The sequence below is a fragment of the Oryza glaberrima genome, chromosome 7, assembly GCF_000147395.1.
Source record: "Oryza glaberrima chromosome 7, OglaRS2, whole genome shotgun sequence".
NCBI lineage: Eukaryota > Viridiplantae > Streptophyta > Magnoliopsida > Poales > Poaceae > Oryza > Oryza glaberrima.
Window position 1 is genome coordinate 4,006,451 of NC_068332.1, and position 17,407 is coordinate 4,023,857.

Below are 17,407 nucleotides of genomic sequence, written 5' to 3' on the forward strand. Positions count from 1 at the left end.
TGAATTACGAGGCAACCGGCCGAGAAGATGTTTGGAATCGATGAATTTCGTGAGAGCTAAATCTAAGCAAGTTCAGATTCATCTAAAATTTGCACATTTCAAGGTGTGATAGAAATTTGGAATCCATAATTCATCTACTTTGTGAAAATCACATTGATATTCTTTTTAAAGAAAAACGATAGTACAAATTAACGACGTCTCATGCATGTTGACAGGATGATGATTGAGGCACACGGAGGGCACGGAGCCGGCCAATAATTGTGCGTGCGTGTTTATGCGCTCGGTCGGTCGATCGCCTCGTGCGTTGGAAGAATTTTGTTCTGCTAATCGGATCAATCTTATAGACGCGTGGTTGACCACTTACAATGACACGGCATATGCGTATTTAGGTAGGAGAATTATCACTACTTACTCAGCTCCATTACAAATCAACTTTTATAATCGAGCCGTGGCAGATAGTACAATCAAATACAAAATTTATTCCCCGCAAAAAAAATAAAAAAATTATTAATAATAGGTTATTTATATTTAAAGGAACAAAAAAACAATATGCACATACTTTGACTGTGCTCCTAACCCACACTCAAAAAGCGAGAACGACGGAAAAAAAAATCTAACTAACTACTTCCTCCGTTTCACAATATAAGTCATTCTAACATTTCTCGCATTCATATAATTATTAATGAATCTAGATGTATTTATATATCTAGATTCATTAACAATTATATGAATATGGAAAATGTTAGAATGACTTACATTATGAAACGGAGGGAGTAACTAGCATATATATAATTAAATGTTTTGTTGCTTGAAAGAGTTATATATTTTAAAAATTGTTGATTACGAGGTAAAGCATGCGAACTAAAATCCCACAACGACAAGCTGAAAATTCGTTGATTTTTTTTTTGCAAATACTAGTATCGTGCCATCCATGTTTTACAGTACTATTGATGCCAACTATATTTCATAAAAGCACGTTGTATCACGAGAAAACGGATAAGCGAAATCCGGGATCTCCCTTTCAATTTTAGGACCACTCCAGATTGTCGTGTTTTTCCTTACCAATATGGAATTCTCACACCACCACAACATAGAATCAAGCAATTGAAACAAAAGAGTGGGACAAACATGAAAAAACTATATCACACATAAGTTCCGATGAATGGTGAAAACATTTTCATAAATTATGCCATGAAGATTTTGATCAAAATACATTGAACGATGTTGCAAAATCAAATAAGAGCTAGCCATCATAAAAAAAATGTGTGGGCACTTAGAAAATTTCCAACCCTCAAGCCATGAGTTCAATAATTCTTTATATTGGTAAGAGCTTTTACTGACATGACAGACCCACCTATTAGTGACCCAAAGTTCTTACTATAGTACTTTCTTTGGGTTGATAATACTTGTTGTTTTGAATAACTATGTTATCAAACTTTAAACTTTGACTATGAATAACATTCAAAATACTCGTAAATAGAAATATGAAGACCATATATACAGATTAGTCTTAAAAACTATTTAAATAAAATCATGTTTATTGGTATTTATATATATATATATATATATATATATTGTAATAAAAAAAGTGATCAAAGTTATTTCTATATATATTATCAACCCAGAGGGAATACTACACAACCATGCACACACGCATGTAGGTGGGCACGGGTGGTGCATACATGGTATGAAACAAAATTCATTCTCGCAAGAAAAGGGAGCCATGGTGAAGGCACAAAGTGCTCAAAGGCAAGCATTTTATAGAGTGATATTCACGCCAACCTATTTCATAATGATTGTCATACCTAACATGCGGATAAATAAAATCCATGGTCTCCCCCTTCAGTTACATTACCAGTTCACACCGTCACTCGTACACATTTTCTTTCTATCATATAACATTTCACTCTATACTATTGTAAACCCAAGTAATTGAAACGTAGCACGAGACAAATAGAAAAATGACACCACATTTAAGTTAGGACGAATCATATAAATATATTCATAGACTTGTGACACAAAGATATTATCCAAAACATACCGATTTTCGTTGTGAAATCCAATCAAGGGCTACAAAATCAATATTTCACATTGGCAAGAGCTTAGCTGATGTGGTAGACCTACATGTCAACGACTCAACGTTCTTTCTTACATCTATGCATGCACATATATAGGCTAACATGAGTGGGGGCACATGGTGCAAAACAACTCACTCCTGGAGAGGGAGGTACGGTGAAAGCAAGGTGAGAGCCCAAAGACAAGCCACATATTTTATATAGTAACATCTACGCCAACTATGTTTTATAGAAGATTATCATCATAAATAAAATATGCGGATAAATGAAATCCCAAATCTCCCCTCTTTAGTTATAGGACCGGTTCACCTTGTCGTATTGTGAACCTTTTTTTTCCGTTACAAAATACTTCACGTTGTATTATTGTAGCCCAAGTAATTTAAACATAGCACACAACAAATAAAAAAACACCATATTTAAGTTAGGACGAATCATATAAACATTACTCAGAGTGACGCAAGGATTTTATCCAAAATACAACGACTTTTGTTACAAAATCCAATAAGGACTAGCCATCATGGAACAAGATAGACACATCCCAATACTCCAAAAACCACACAAGCCACAAACATGTCAGCATTAATCTCTCTACGCCAGGGAGAACTGTACCTAGGGTGGGCCCTACTCCGGCAGTGACCCAACGTTCTTAAACACAACCCCATGCACACACGTAGCACACAGGTTGGGGGATATATATATATATATATATATATATATATATATATATATATATATATATATATATATATATATATATATATAGAGGTGGAACACACGACACAAAACAACCAGTGCTCTCAAGGAAGGGGAGGCGAAGCGAGAGAGCCCAAAGCCAAGCCCACCACCACAAGGGGGAGGAGCTATCTCGCTCTCGCAAACACCACAACGAACATGCCACCAACAAGGACGTGGGGAGAGAGAGAGAGAGAGAGAGAGTTGTGTTTCCTTACATACATATTTTTTATTGTGTTCCATTACCCACACTGATAGGGTGAGAAACAACACAAAAATATCTTACTAACTAGCATATATATAATTAAATGTCTTTCTTGCTCGAAATAATTCCATCTTCAAAAAAATATTGATTACGAGGTAAAGCGTGCGAACTAAAATCCCACAACAGCAAGATGGAAATCCCTTGATAATTTTCTGCAAGTATTAATATCGTGACAGCCATGTTTTAGAGTAATATCGATGCCAACTGTATTTCATAAAAGCATATCGTATCTACAAGATGTGGATAAGCGAAACCCAAATCTCCCTCAATTCTAGGGCCGGTTCAAGGTGTTGCACTTTTTCCTTGCATTACATGACGGGAAATTCTACCGAACATAAAACCAAGCAACTGAACTTTGTATCATATAGAAAACAAGTGCGAGACAAATAGAAAAAAAATGTATCACACATAAGTTGGAATGAATGGTGTAAACATTTTCATAAATTATGTCACGAAGATTTTGATCAAAATACACTGAACTTGGTTGCGAAAACAAATAAAAGGCTAGCCATCATAAGAAAACAACATAGGCACTACAAAATTCCAATCCCGAGCAATGAATTCAATAATTCATCATATTGGTGAGAGCTTAACTAACCTAACAGACCCACCTATGAACAACCCAAAATTCTTGCTATAGTTCTACACAACCATGCACACATGCATGTTGCTAGGCGCATGTTGGTTCGAAACAAAACTCATTCTCGAAGGAAAAGGTGGGGCACGGTGAAGGCACCAAGAGAGCCCAAAGGCAAGCCACATTTTATATAGCAATATCGAGACTAGTTTTATTTCTTTTGCGAACGCGACTAGCTTTATTTCATAATGATTATCGATATAAAGATGCAAATAAATAAAATCCGGAATCTCCCCCTTCAGTTACATGGCCGGTTCACACTTTCACTTGTATACATTTTCTTTCCACTACAAGATTTTCACACCACATCATGCTAAACCCAAAGAATCGAACATAGCATGTGACAAATAGATGAAGACAGCTGCCACATTTAAGTTAAGACAAGTCAATCAAACATTTTCATAGATCCATGATGTGAAGATTTTGACCAAAACATACTGATTTTTGTTGTAAAATCCAATCAAGGGCTAGCCATATGTAAGCTATGTGGATAAGCAAAATCCAGGATCTCCGTCTCTAATCGCATGACCAATTCGCAATATCATACTTTTCCTTAAGTTATAGGACTTAATTCTCACATCACCACATCATAAACCCAAGCAATTGAAACATAGCAGGAGACAAATGGAAAAACATGTTGCATATAAGTTAGTATGATTGATGTAGACATTTTTCATAGATTTATGTCACGAAATTTTTGATCAAAATATATCGATTTTTGGTTGCAAAACCAAATCAACGGCTATCCATCATCAAACAACATAAACCTAAAAAAGAAGTCCAAACCCCATGTCACAAAGTCAATAACTCTTCGCATTGACAAGAGCTTAACTGTCACGGTAGACCCACTTGTCAACAACTCAACGTTCTTTCTAACACCCATCCATGCGCACAGATAGACCACCATCGGATGGGGCATGACACGATGCAAAATAACTCGTTTACGTAGGAAGAATGTATGGTGAAGGCATGTAAAGAGCCCAAAGGCCAACCACGTTTTATGTAGTAATTATGTAGTAATATCCACACGAGTTGTATTCATAAAAAAAACTATAGTGTCTAACAAATGTGGATAAATGAAATCTGGAATTTTCCCTTTCAGTTATAGGACCGGTTCACCATGTTCTATTGTGAATCTTTTCTTTTCGTTACAGAACATTTCATGCTGTATTATTATGAACCTAAATAATTAAAGCTTGTAGGACGAAATAAACATAAAACAAAACCACATCTAAATTAGTACGAATCATACTCAGATATCCATAATACAAATATTTTATCCAAAATAAACCGTTATGAAATCCAATTAAGGGCTACTCCCTCCGTCCCAAAAAAAGACAAACTCTAGGTTTCCATGTCCAACGTTTGATTGTCCGTCTTATATGAAATTTTTTTATAATTAGTATTTTCATTGTTGTTAGATGATAAAATATGATTAATACTTTATGCGTGACTTGTCTTTTTAATTTTTTTCATAATTTTTTCAAATAAGACGGACGGTCAAATGTTGGACATATTTTTTTTTTGGGACGAAGGGAGTAGCTATGAAGGCATGAAGCTACCTCTTCACACCAGCTACTAGAGCTGTAGCTGACGTGGGTCCCACCGGGCAGCGACCCAGCGCCCTTAAACACAACCCCCTCCATGCACGCACGCAGGTAGGCAGCAGAGGGAGGTGGCGCACACGGCGCAAAACAACTCGTCCCCCCACCCCGCAAGGAAGGGGAGGCGAGACGCGACGAGAGCCCAAAGGCAAAAGCCCACCACCACCACCACGAGGAGGAGGAGGAGGAGCTATCTCGCCAACACCACCACCACCACCAGCGAGGACGAGGAGGAGGAGAGAGAGGAGAGAGCTTCCCGTCTCCGCGCGGCTCCCGAGGCGACGCCGCCTCCGCCGCCGCCGCCGCCCGCCGATGTAAGCGCCTCCCATCTCTCCTCCACGGGCGACGGTCTGCAGATTTTTTTTTTGTTTTTTTTTTAATTTTTTCGGGCGTCGGTTCCCGCGGCGATCGGGGGTGTTTTGGTATTGGGGATCGTGGCGTGGTGGATTGATGCGGGGTGGTCGTGCTCCGATTCGGGCGTTCGCCGGCGGATTTGGGTTCCCGGAGACGCGGTTTTCCGGGGCGCGCATGCGTTGGATTTGGGCGGGGTTGGATCGGGGATGCAGGTGGTGGATTGTAGGTTGGAGGCAATTTGGGGGATGGATAGGCGGTAATCTGGTAGCGAAGGTTGGATTTTTTTTTTCTTCTCATCGATTGGAAATCTGCTCGGGGGCATCGGGTGATGGGGATGCTTCCCCCTTTCTTTTCCATGTGGATTGCCGCATTTGATTCTTCGCTAAAGGAGATGGTGTGATGGGGAAGTCGGGCGCCTTTCGATGGCGGATTCTGACGGCGATGAAGGATCCAGCTCGATCGATTGTTACATACTTCGTTTTTTCAAATCTGATTTGGTTGCTACCCAGAGATGATGCAGTAGTCGTGTGTTTGGTCGCAGTCTGGTGATTCTCGTGGTAATTTGGTAGTTGGAGGAATTGTTATGCATAATTTTGTGTATGTTTGCGAGTATATTCTTTTGTTCTGTGTATTGATCTATGGCTTGAATTGTGTGTTTGTGCATGTGGAGATTGGAAGGATCCCAGAGGGCTGGAGAGGTGACCTGAGTTGCATGGGGAGAGGATGCCAGAGCTGCGAAGCAGTACTCGCCAAGCACGTCTGAGGTCTAGGAAGCCTGACGACCAGAAGCCAGCGGAACAGGCTGCGAAACCAGCGTTGCCTGCTCCACAGAGAGCAGGAAAGCGTGTTCCTCCCCCTGCTATCAGGGGCAGAAAGGGTGCTGCTGGGAGAAGAGGGGGAGCAGCACCAAGGGGTAGAAGAAAGGCGGTTGAGGTTGTTGATTTGGAGGCTGGCCAGGGTCGTGGAGATTCCCCTAAACCTGTTGTTGGACAGGCAGTTGTTGGTGAAGCAAAGAACGTTAAGGCACCTGAGGTTGTTGCCAATAAGGGTTTGCGAATGGATGGGGAAAGCGCAGAGAAGCTTGTTGCGGCTGACGATGAATCATCACTACCTGTCCCTGAGAGGGTATGAGTAATGACATCTCTCCAGTATTTCTTAAAATCTCTTCACGAATTGCCAGTTCCATTTACATTTCTTAGCTCTTGATAGGTTTTGAAGTTCATTCAATTAAATCAAATCCATTGCTTGTAGCCTTCTCCTTGCATTTGTACTCTCAGTATTCCATTTTGTTCTAGATTTAGCCCAAACATATGGAACTTTAATACTTGTCTATTCTGTACAGAATAAACACAGGCTTGTCACACTTATCTTTAAAGCACATAAAAGATTAAAAAGTATGTCGAATGTCGAGGCTCTCCATCTCACCTGCAGTCCTGCACTTCACCCATTGTTTCCTTTTCTTCACTATTCATGACGCTGACGCATTTTGGGCTCATTTATCAATGTAGACTTTGGGCAAGTTTGGAATTGCTCTAGTTTGCTGTGCAACCTAGTAGATACAGCCTTACATGGACTTTTGCAAAACTTTTGTAATGCATTACTCTTGTGGCTCTTAAGGAAAATGATATCAATTAGTTGATATGGCACACAGTAGTAAAATAGAATTGCCTCAATAACACTTCTGATGACAGGCACTTCCTACAGTGCTGGTTAGAGGCTGGCCAGAGTAGATTGCTTGCACTGGAATATCTGACTTTTTTCCAAAAGATGCATAAAAGTAACCCCATGTAGGTCCTGGCAATATCCCTTGAACAGGATCATCATGTCCTGTCCAATCTGGCTCACAAGCCCAGTAGATTGTCATGGAAAAGGTTATTACATATTCAAGCTTGAGTATGGTTGCACAGGACCTGAAAACTGAAAGTAGATAAGAGTTGATTTATTCCCCTCTCATGGTCTCACCTCCCAAGTTTGATTACTGCGCCTTTAATAATTTATTTTTAATGATAAAGCAACTCCATTGGTCCCCCCCCTTAGCTTTTGCATAAAGTCACATTGCTGGAAAAATTCTTCTCTAAGATGGTGTGATATTGGACCTTTACGTAATAGATCTTATTTTTGTCATGCTTCTAGGAAGCATCTAATGTTTTGTCATTGCTGCAGATTCAAGTAGGTAATTCTCCAGAATATATAACTGACAGGAAATTAGGTAAAGGTGGTTTTGGTCAAGTTTATGTTGGTAGAAGGGTATCTGGTGGAACTAATCGTACTGGTCCTGATGCATATGAGGTTTGCTCTCTAAATAGAATATATTTTGCTGTAAATATATCCTTTTCACATTAATACAATCTAAAAATGACCCTATGTAGGTTGCATTGAAGCTTGAGCATCGAAACAGTAAAGGGTGCAATTATGGTGCCCCCTATGAGTGGCAAGTTTACCAGTATGTACTTAATACAGTCATCTTTCATTTGTACCAGATTACTCTGCTCTTTGAGTTTACTGATTATTACCTTTCCTACTAGTAATCTTAATGGCTGCTATGGCATACCAGCTGTCCACTACAAGGGTCGTCAGGGCGACTACTATATTCTTGTGAGTTTACTGAAGTTAATAACCATTCTATGCTGCCATGGAGCTCAACGTATCTTTACTTAATCTTAATTAAAATTTTCCAGGTCATGGATATGCTTGGTCCCAGCCTTTGGGATGTGTGGAATTCATTAGGGCAGACGTAAGCACCTAGATTTATCCCATTCATTGCTGTTGCCTCGTGTTCCTCATCATTTGTGTTTATGTATTAAAAATAATAACACCATTAACAGGATGTCTCCACATATGGGTGCTTGCATTGCTGTAGAGGCCATTTCAATTCTTGAGAAGCTCCATTCTAAAGGGTAACTTATTATCTTTGTTCTTTATCAGGTTATCCTTAGATGCACCATTCTTAATTTATGTTTGTAGGTTTGTGCATGGTGATGTGAAACCAGAGAACTTTCTGCTTGGCCAGCCTGGATCACCTGACGAGAAGAAGCTTTATCTTATTGATCTTGGTTTAGGTAAGCTATTAATAGTTTGTTTCATTTCACCACATTTTCATGGCATACACTAGGACTAAAATCTTATGCTTTATATACTTGTATTTCCAATTGTTGTTGCCCCTATTAGTTTTCAAGTATTTTTTGTATGATATGGCATTGTCCAAATTGTACAGCATCGAAATGGAGGGAGTCATCAGGGCAACATGTTGATTATGACCAAAGGCCTGATATCTTTAGGTTGGCAATATTCTCTCTGTACCTGCTATCTGTCTCTCATATAGTGCTTTTTACTTATTTTTATCTTCGTTTTTTTTCAGGGGTACAATTAGATATGCCAGTGTCCATGCCCATTTAGGCCGTACTGGTAGTAGGAGGGATGATTTAGAGTCATTGGCGTACACCCTTATATTTCTAATAAGAGGAAGATTGCCTTGGCAAGGTTACCAGGTATATTTTAATATGCCTATTAACTTCATGATACCAACTTCAGTTCAGATTAGCCAATTCTAATGTTGCTTGCTTAATTATGCAGGGTGATACCAAGAGTTTCCTTGTTTGCAAGAAGAAAATGGCTACTTCTCCGGAGATGCTAAGCTGTTTCTGTCCACCTCCATTCAAACAGTTTCTTGAAGTTGTCACAAATATGAAATTTGATGAAGAGCCAAATTACGCCAAACTGATTTCTCTCTTTGATAGTTTGATTGAGGTACCTGCCTCAAGACCTATCAGAATTGATGGCGCTCTTAAGGTCTGTACCACCCACCATTTTACTCACTTCCATATTTTGTTTAGGTCTGCTCCATATCTGTCCATGAACCCTTCTCTTAAATTATAGGTTGGGCAGAAACGTGGAAGAAACCATGAAGAAGATGAGCAACCCAAGAAGAAAGTTAGATTAGGTAGCCCAGCAGCTCAATGGATTTCTGTTTATAACGCCAGGCGGGCCATGAAGCAAAGGTAATTACATCAAAGAACTAGATGATATAAAGCATGATCGACCTGCATTTGTTTAGTCTAGGTACTTGCTTTTCTTGGATGCAAACAATAGTAATTTGAAAACACAAGTTACTGCCTTGTCTGCGATAAATTAAATATTTCATTTAATTTTTTTTTGAATTGTCAAATCAAACTCGACATTTTCTTAAAAAGACAGTTTTGGGTACCTGACAGACCATTTAATTTTAATTCAAGATAATAATCCATTGCACATTGTTCATGTTAAATTTGGATCACATATCATGTTACTCCTGCTCCATGAGTCCAGACAAACTACTTTTTAAACATGCACCGTTTCAGGCCCAATACAGATGATCTTGATTGCTACTAACTATTTATTAATTGTCACATCTGAATTTTGATAGCCCAAAACCTAGCATGATACATTTAACTCTAGTGCGCTGATTAGAACATTCTAAAAGTGACCTGGAGTCCTGGAATCATTTGAGTGCAGCATATATAGTTGTAAATCTAAAAAGCTAAATAACTCTTCACTAGCTAGACAGCGCGTGCCTGATATTAATACAGCTTGTAAGTGCTAGTGATCATGGGTTTTAGTTTGCGCTTGTTTCTTTTTTCTTTCAAAATTTACAATGTCATCTTGTTGTGATTCTCTGTGCATGCCTTTCTCTTGAACAGGTCTTGAAATTTGGTTGATGAATCATTATCACTCTTTTATGGTGTGACAATATTGTTGCTACAAGGAAATTAATACCAAGTTATGCTACTTCTTTGTTAGGTACCACTATAACGTGGCTGACAACAGGCTTCAGCAGCATATAGAGAAGGGTAATGAAGATGGTCTATACATTAGTTGTGTGGCGTCTTCAGCAAATCTTTGGGCCCTCATAATGGATGCAGGAACTGGTTTCCTTTCTCAAGTTCATGAGCTCTCACCAGTTTTTCTGCATAAGGTAAAGTACAATCTGTTGAGGTGTGATAATTAGTACTTGGATTATTTGTTTGCTGAGAGTCCTAACTCTGTTTCAATTATACATAGGACTGGATAATGGATCAGTGGGAGAAGAATTTCTACATAACAGCAATAGCTGGATCAGCTAACGGAAGTTCTTTAGTTGTGATGTCCAAAGGTCTGGGATGTGTTTCTTATTAGTCATTTTATATCCCGACCATTCTTCTTTGACGATGAATTATCCATATGTTTCATATGGACTTAATCATTTTGTTGCTCCCCATGAGTTAACCTGGCTTAGTTGTGATCACCTATAGTTTGATATGTCCATTATTGCAGGAACACCTTACTCCCAACAGTCATACAAGGTTAGTGAGTCATTCCCCTTCAAGTGGATCAATAAAAAGTGGAAAGAAGGTTTTCATGTGACATCTATGGCCACCGCTGGAAATCGCTGGGGTGTAGTTATGTCAAGGAACTCAGGTTACTCTGAACAGGTTAGAATAATTGCTTGACCTAGTTCATATTCAGTCCACAAATTTGGCAATTTATATTCCTGTGAGCATTCCATTATTTACTGTAGAATATATCTACTTATGAAGCTAACCTTTTTCTCATGCCCTTTTTAGGTTGTAGAATTGGATTTCCTATATCCAAGTGAAGGCATCCATCGGCGATGGGAGACTGGTTACAGAATAACCTCAACAGCAGCAACAAATGACCAGGCTGCTTTTATCTTGAGCATACCGAAACGGAAGCCAGTAGACGAGACACAAGAAACTCTCCGGACCTCTGCCTTCCCCAGTAATCATGTCAAGGTATATACATTATCGCAGCTCATTGAAATCCGGTCCTGTCTTGTAAAAAACAAACATAATTTCTTGCGTTTCGGAGTTAAGTAACATAGCCGGTGTGCTGTTCGCAGGATAAATGGGCGAAAAATCTGTACATAGCATCGATCTGCTTCGGGCGAACCGTCTGTTGACGGTGTGGCTGGCTGGTTGCCTTCCATTGAAGTTGAAGCGATTGCCATTCGAGAGATGAGGAGATCTGGAGATGGAAGAGGATTCGCATGATCATTGGGCTAGGGAGCATTAGAAGTTTCGGTATTTTGCAACTGTAAAGAAATGTTGTATTACCGGATGCCGGCCTTGTGGGCCTTTTTCCATAAAAGAAGCTAACACATTCCTGCATGTTGAAATCGATATCTCTGCATTTTTATCATACGTTCTCCCGATGTTTCTTTTCCGTAAAAGAAGCTAACACAGGAAGAACATGTTGACCTTTGTATCTTTCAAAATTCTCTCTGCCCGGTATTAAAAAGAAACAAACGAAAATCTCTGTCCGATCTATTTTCAAAATTCTCTCTGCCCGATATTAAAAAGAAACAAAAAATAATCTCTATCCGATCTATCTCAAATTTAATTTTGAATATGCGTCAAATTTAAGCAATTTTTCACAACAACTCAAATTTTAACTTCTTCTCGTGACGGAGGGATGCCGACTCACCGTGCACCGGGCCCAGCTGTCAGAGAGCGACCTGCGTCTCCTTCCTCTGGCTATAGTTTGAACTGCGTCGCCCAGTTCAAATGCCGGCGGTGAGTAGAAACGTAACAAACTTTTCACCCCACCCTGACCCCACCCGCCACGCCACCCCACCCCACGCAGAGAAGCCCTCGCCACCGCGCGCGCGGCGCCTCGCCTACCAAGTGCTCGACCAAAGTTCCGCTCCGCCTCCCGCCGAGCCACGCCACGCCACGCCACGCCGAGAAGCGAGAAGCCGAAGAGTAGCTACTCGACACCGGGCGCGCGCTCGCTTGCTCCTGCTTGCGTCGCCTCGCCACCGCGACGCGACGCCGCGCCTCGCCACCGCGCGGACACATCGCTCGCTCTCTCGCTCCAACCACTACCGCGGATGATGGAGGCTTTCCAGGGGGTGGACTTCGCAGCGCTGCGCGTTTGGCAGTGCGACTCGTACCTCCACGCCGACGAGGACGGGCGGTCCGTCTACCACCGCCGGCTCGGCGGCTGCGGCGGCGGCGTCGCGTTGCAGCACAACGCTGTGTGGGCCGTTTGACGAGCTCGTCGTCGGGGAGCCGCCCACGCGGTACGTTCTCCTCCGCGGTGCCTACGGCCGCTACCTCGGGACTCTCGACCCCGGCGACCGTGAGCGCGGTGCCAGCTGGAGGTCAGCGCCATCATGTGGCGGGCCACCGGCTGCTCTAGCGTCGTGAGTCACGGTGCCCGCGGGCGTCGTTCTTCTGCTGGACAGGTCCGGGCGCTATCTGCGCGGCAACAAAAACTTTCTGGCTCGCCGCCGCAGCGTATCCGTCGACGACAACGTTGACAAGGAAACAACGTGTTGCGGTGGGAGGTGGTGCCCGTCGACAGGCTGGAGCTACCGATCATGGCCGATGTACGTGAGCTTCGTCTCCTCATCCCCTCGTAATTTTTGTGTTTGTTCTCTGTTGCAAATGCTGATTGGGTCGGAGATTAATCTTAGATTTCTTGCGAGAACTAATCATATGTGAACTGATCAAATTCATTCCGCTACTGTGCAGTGCAACTTGACTAGCTCGTGCTCGCTGTATCGGGAGATCCGGTTCGTGACGGCCGAAGACGCCGCAGCCGCTGACGCTGGCCAAGTACACTAGGAGTCATGTCAGTTCGCCGGGAGGTCAGTGCAGCTCCTGAGAGAGAAGCTTGCGGGCATTGTGGGCTACGATGAGTTTATGCTGTGCGTCCGCACCGGCCTCCATGGGCGGCTCACCCCTCTGCTCATCAACCTACCTCGCAGTCAGGAGACCCTACATATCGTCCTTATTAGGACCAACACCACAGGTAATAATCAGACTAATTTGATATGCATGTTGCTGCTGAATACTCTGAATATTGTTTCTAAATGTCCTGCGTAACTTGAGATTATTGATAATGCCGTAGATGTTCTGAATTCTGAATTTCTGATAAGGGATGACAGTGACTGAATTTCCTGAAGCATTTAGGGTGTCTCTGTCTTTTTATTGGGGAATTTTGACGCTGCCCAGTTTGTAGATGTGGAATCTAGTTAGTTAGAGGTATTTTACTTGTTCGGATGACCAATTGTTACACCAGTTAGAACACAAGTGAGTTCTTGAAATTTTAAAACTACATCAATGAGTCTTGGGTAGTTCACTAAATGAAGACTGCTTGACATTTTTTTGTGGCCATGTTTGCTAGAATATTGACAATCCTGTGAGCAATGTTCTGCTTTTCGGGTCCCTTTTGTCCTTTCAATAATGTAGATTTTGTAGTTTACAGTACCATAAATTGTTCAGTACTGTTCAATTAAGCAATTATATGCATGTTGCTGAATATTGTTTATGTACTCTTGAATTTTGCTGCAAAAAGAACATATGACATGCATCACTAGAAATTGACTAGAGATTATTAACAATCCAGTGGGCAATGCACATGTTTCTGTTTTTCAGCACCATAGTTTTCAGCAATGTGTATTATCTTTTTTGTCCGTGTTGAATTTGTGGAAAAATGCAAGTCATATGTTTAATGCTGAGTTAGGACTTGTTTGAAGAATGTTGTAGGGAATCAAAAGTGAAATGTATCTGAACTTATCTGACAAATTTATTGTTAGGCAACACCAAAAATTTGTGTTCACTTTGGGTATATTTTGTGTTTCTTGACGATATTTTTATCTGATTGTCGCAAAATTTTTAGATGATCATCTGAATATTGTAGATAGACAGGACCAGTGGTAGCTGAATGGTATGTTAACACTGGTCTATGACAACCTAATTCTGATTAGTGTTGACAGTAACTGAACATTCTGAAGCATTCACGACATGCCTCTGACTTTCTATTTGGGAATTATGAAGCTGCCAATTTGCAGATGTGACATGCTATGTTAGTTACTGGTGTTTTTTACTTGTTCCAGTGACCACCCTAAAGGCCTAAACCAATTGTGAGATCAGTAAAGAACACGAGTCCTTTTTGCTAGTTCAGCACTGTATATTTTGCAGTATTCAGTAATGCTTTTTTTTTTTTTTTGCGACGATGCAGTATTCAGTTATGTGTAGTATTCAGCACTGTATATTGTGAGATCAGAAAATAACACAAGTCCTTTTTTGCTTGTTTGTTTGAATTTGTGGAAAATCCAGTCCTGTCTTTGCATGTTGAGTTAGGAATTCTCTAAAGAATATTGTAGGACATCAGAAGTTAAATATATATGCACTTAACTGACGAATTTTCGTGCTAGGCAACACCAGAAAAAAAATGTATGCACTTTGGGTATAATATATGTTTCTTGGCAGTAGGATTTATCCAAATGTTGTGCATTTTGTCGCCGACGAAGGCGACCCATGATTTAGCGGATCTTTTCTGTGCTGAATTTCTTACAGGCTCAATGAATTGGACAAAAGATTAGTGTGTTGGTTAGAAACGTAGAGTAGATTTTCAGTTCAGCCGATGCTGGCATACAGTTTTAATGTTTGCTTCTCAGTTTAGTGTGAAATTCAACATCTTTAACTTAGAATTACTTTTACTGTTTTTACTTGCAAGAGTAGTACTTCTTGTGTATCACACTAATTGCATGTTTTTCTTTTGCTATGGGTGCAGGGGATGATAAATTGTTGTCCTCAACTCTGACTGACGAGATGCAGCCAATGAACTCCATGGGGGCTGCTGGCTCCTCCACTGCTACGGGTGCTGCTGGCTCCAACCACACCGCCGACTCTACAGTTCCACCGTCGCTGCTGTCTTCAGAGCATCACCGCTCGACTGAGTCGGACCCGTCAGCTGAGCACGAGCGCCACGACATCACCAAGAACAACCTCAGTGGCGGCATGAGGGCAGTCGATGTCGAGGCCTCCTCTTCCTCAGCTGTGGACATGGCTAGCGGCAAGAGAGCCAAGGGTAAAGGAAGGATAAATACCGAAGTGGACAATGACAGGATGGTATTGTGGACTAATTTAGAGAAGGCAGAGGATGATCTTTGGCTCAGAGAGGAGCAGCTTTCAATTGAAAGATTAATTCTGTGTCAAAAAGCACTGGAGATGGAGGAATCTGAACGTGTTCACCGACGTATACAGAGCTGTCTTTTTCGCTGGAACACTTGCGCTCTCTCGGGCAATGAAGATTTGTTGTCCCCGTTGATTTTTGCTCCAATGCCCAGGCCTGATAAAACTTGGATTCCCCAAATATTCAGCACTGAGAATACAGTTGTTGCTCCCAGTCCGACTGCTCAGAATACAAGTGCTGATGTCACAGATACGGTATGTCTCCTACTATGCATTGTTTTTATCATTAATGCTGGGACTATTACTATAGGGCAAAAAAAGAACAAAAAATTATTAGCATGAGAATAGTTGCTTGTTCTGCAATTTTTGCCTGCGAAAGATATTACACATTTGTTATTTTTGCATCTCAATCAATTCTACGAAAACTTTACACTTGCTACTGTTGTGCTTTAAGCAATGTTAACGATAAAGTATATAATGTTAATGTTTTCAGTACAAGCATATAATGTTAATGTCTATATACAGGGAGACAAGGACGTTTGGAATAAAAGACAAATTGGCTATGTCTACATATTGGGCACATCTTTAGCCGTGTTATTCTTTCTCCGGCCTCTGTTGCCCGCTGGTTATGGTATATGGAAGCTTGCAGCATTTGCAACTATCTGGGGCTTCGGGAGCGTTGGTCTCCCTGCCGGGATGTTTGGGGAGAAGTTTCCAAAGATCTTCAGTCGGCATATGGGACATGTCCTGTATGCGGCCTTTTCAGTTCTAGTCATATACAGCATCTATCTTTTGGCACTGAGTACACCAACTTCGCCATTGGCCCCTCCTCCACCCTCGTCACCTTTGGCCCCTGCAGTTCACGACAATGAGTTGTGGTTTTGGAGGTTGGTTTTTGGCTTCATTGGCAGTGTGGTGCTATTTGGGCATTTGTATTTGTGGGCAAGGGTAAGCAAATAATTAAATTCCCTCTTATCTATTCCTAGTTTCTATATAATGTCATGGTAGGTAGATAATAATACTGTATCATTATCATTAATTGTTAATGCAGAGCTGTTGTACGGGCGTTGATCAAGACCCGGACCTTTAGGAAATGGAATTGATTTTATCAGGTATATATAAACTCAATTTTTACAACTATGGGTACTGTATACATATTCCCTAGCTATCTCTAATTCCTATCCTCTGTTTTTTGGTTACTTTTTGGGGACAGGCAATATGTCGAAGATTCCTTACAATAGCTGACAGATGGGTGTTTCTCGATCCCTTTCTTGATTTTGTTCATCCCAGACCCGTTTAGGCATGGTATACAACAATACACTATCCTGCAGTTTAGTGTGCTCTCTCTGTGACGGCTGTGTCGATCGTACCACTCTATATCCTGCTGTCAGGTGTTTTCCTCTTTTTTACCTGTGACAGATGGTGCATGCGTCATACGCTGTAGGATCGTGTTCCTTATGAGATTAACTATACACACTATTATGTGCGGTGTTTTCTCCCCTTGTTAATTAATTACCTGGCATGAAGAAATTTCTAACACATTGATACGATAAACAGATACATGATTGGTCCTAAAAAATCGAACAGATACATATTAGAACATAGAAAAGTTACATTATTTTACATGATTTATTTTAACGGACATACAAATCATACTTTTAAATAGATCTATTAGTGTAATTTAATTTTGTGTTTGTTTGAAGACTGAGACGAATCAAAGTAGGATTGGAATTTAGGATTGTTAGTATTTTTTTATAATTTTATATAACTCCACCTATTAT

At 40.9% G+C, this 17,407-nt stretch overlaps 2 protein-coding genes across 2 annotated transcripts; both read left to right on the forward strand.

The window, feature by feature from the left end:
* The first annotated feature begins 5,379 nt into the window (after positions 1-5,379).
* On the forward strand, positions 5,380-11,810 carry LOC127779505 (casein kinase 1-like protein HD16). Its single transcript, XM_052306304.1, has 17 exons — positions 5,380-5,627; positions 6,338-6,792; positions 7,831-7,956; positions 8,037-8,110; positions 8,193-8,262; positions 8,346-8,401; positions 8,493-8,564; positions 8,632-8,726; positions 8,882-8,945; positions 9,026-9,155; positions 9,241-9,456; positions 9,544-9,665; positions 10,444-10,618; positions 10,705-10,795; positions 10,957-11,114; positions 11,247-11,435; positions 11,543-11,810. Exons 2-17 carry the CDS (start codon positions 6,391-6,393, stop codon positions 11,600-11,602), a joined length of 2,100 nt encoding a protein of 699 aa, XP_052162264.1. The 5' UTR covers positions 5,380-5,627; positions 6,338-6,390; the 3' UTR covers positions 11,603-11,810.
* A 1,414-nt stretch (positions 11,811-13,224) lies between these two features.
* LOC127780873 (uncharacterized) lies at positions 13,225-16,716 on the forward strand. Its single transcript, XM_052307849.1, has 4 exons — positions 13,225-13,458; positions 15,226-15,881; positions 16,152-16,574; positions 16,678-16,716. The coding sequence occupies exons 1-4, from the start codon at positions 13,350-13,352 to the stop codon at positions 16,714-16,716; spliced, it is 1,227 nt and encodes a 408-aa protein (XP_052163809.1). The 5' UTR covers positions 13,225-13,349.
* Positions 16,717-17,407: the final 691 nt, after the last annotated feature.

Coding starts and splice junctions, on each gene's coding strand:
- LOC127779505 (XM_052306304.1), top strand. CDS start 6,391: ATGCCAGAGCTGCGAAGCAGTACTCGCCAAGCACGTCTGAGGTCTAGG. Junction 6,793..7,830: donor CACTACCTGTCCCTGAGAGG/GTATGAGTAATG, acceptor TCATTGCTGCAG/ATTCAAGTAGGTAATTCTCC. Junction 8,565..8,631: donor GAGAAGCTCCATTCTAAAGG/GTAACTTATTAT, acceptor TTATGTTTGTAG/GTTTGTGCATGGTGATGTGA.
- LOC127780873 (XM_052307849.1), top strand. CDS start 13,350: ATGCTGTGCGTCCGCACCGGCCTCCATGGGCGGCTCACCCCTCTGCTC. Junction 15,882..16,151: donor GTGCTGATGTCACAGATACG/GTATGTCTCCTA, acceptor GTCTATATACAG/GGAGACAAGGACGTTTGGAA. Junction 16,575..16,677: donor ATTTGTATTTGTGGGCAAGG/GTAAGCAAATAA, acceptor TTGTTAATGCAG/AGCTGTTGTACGGGCGTTGA.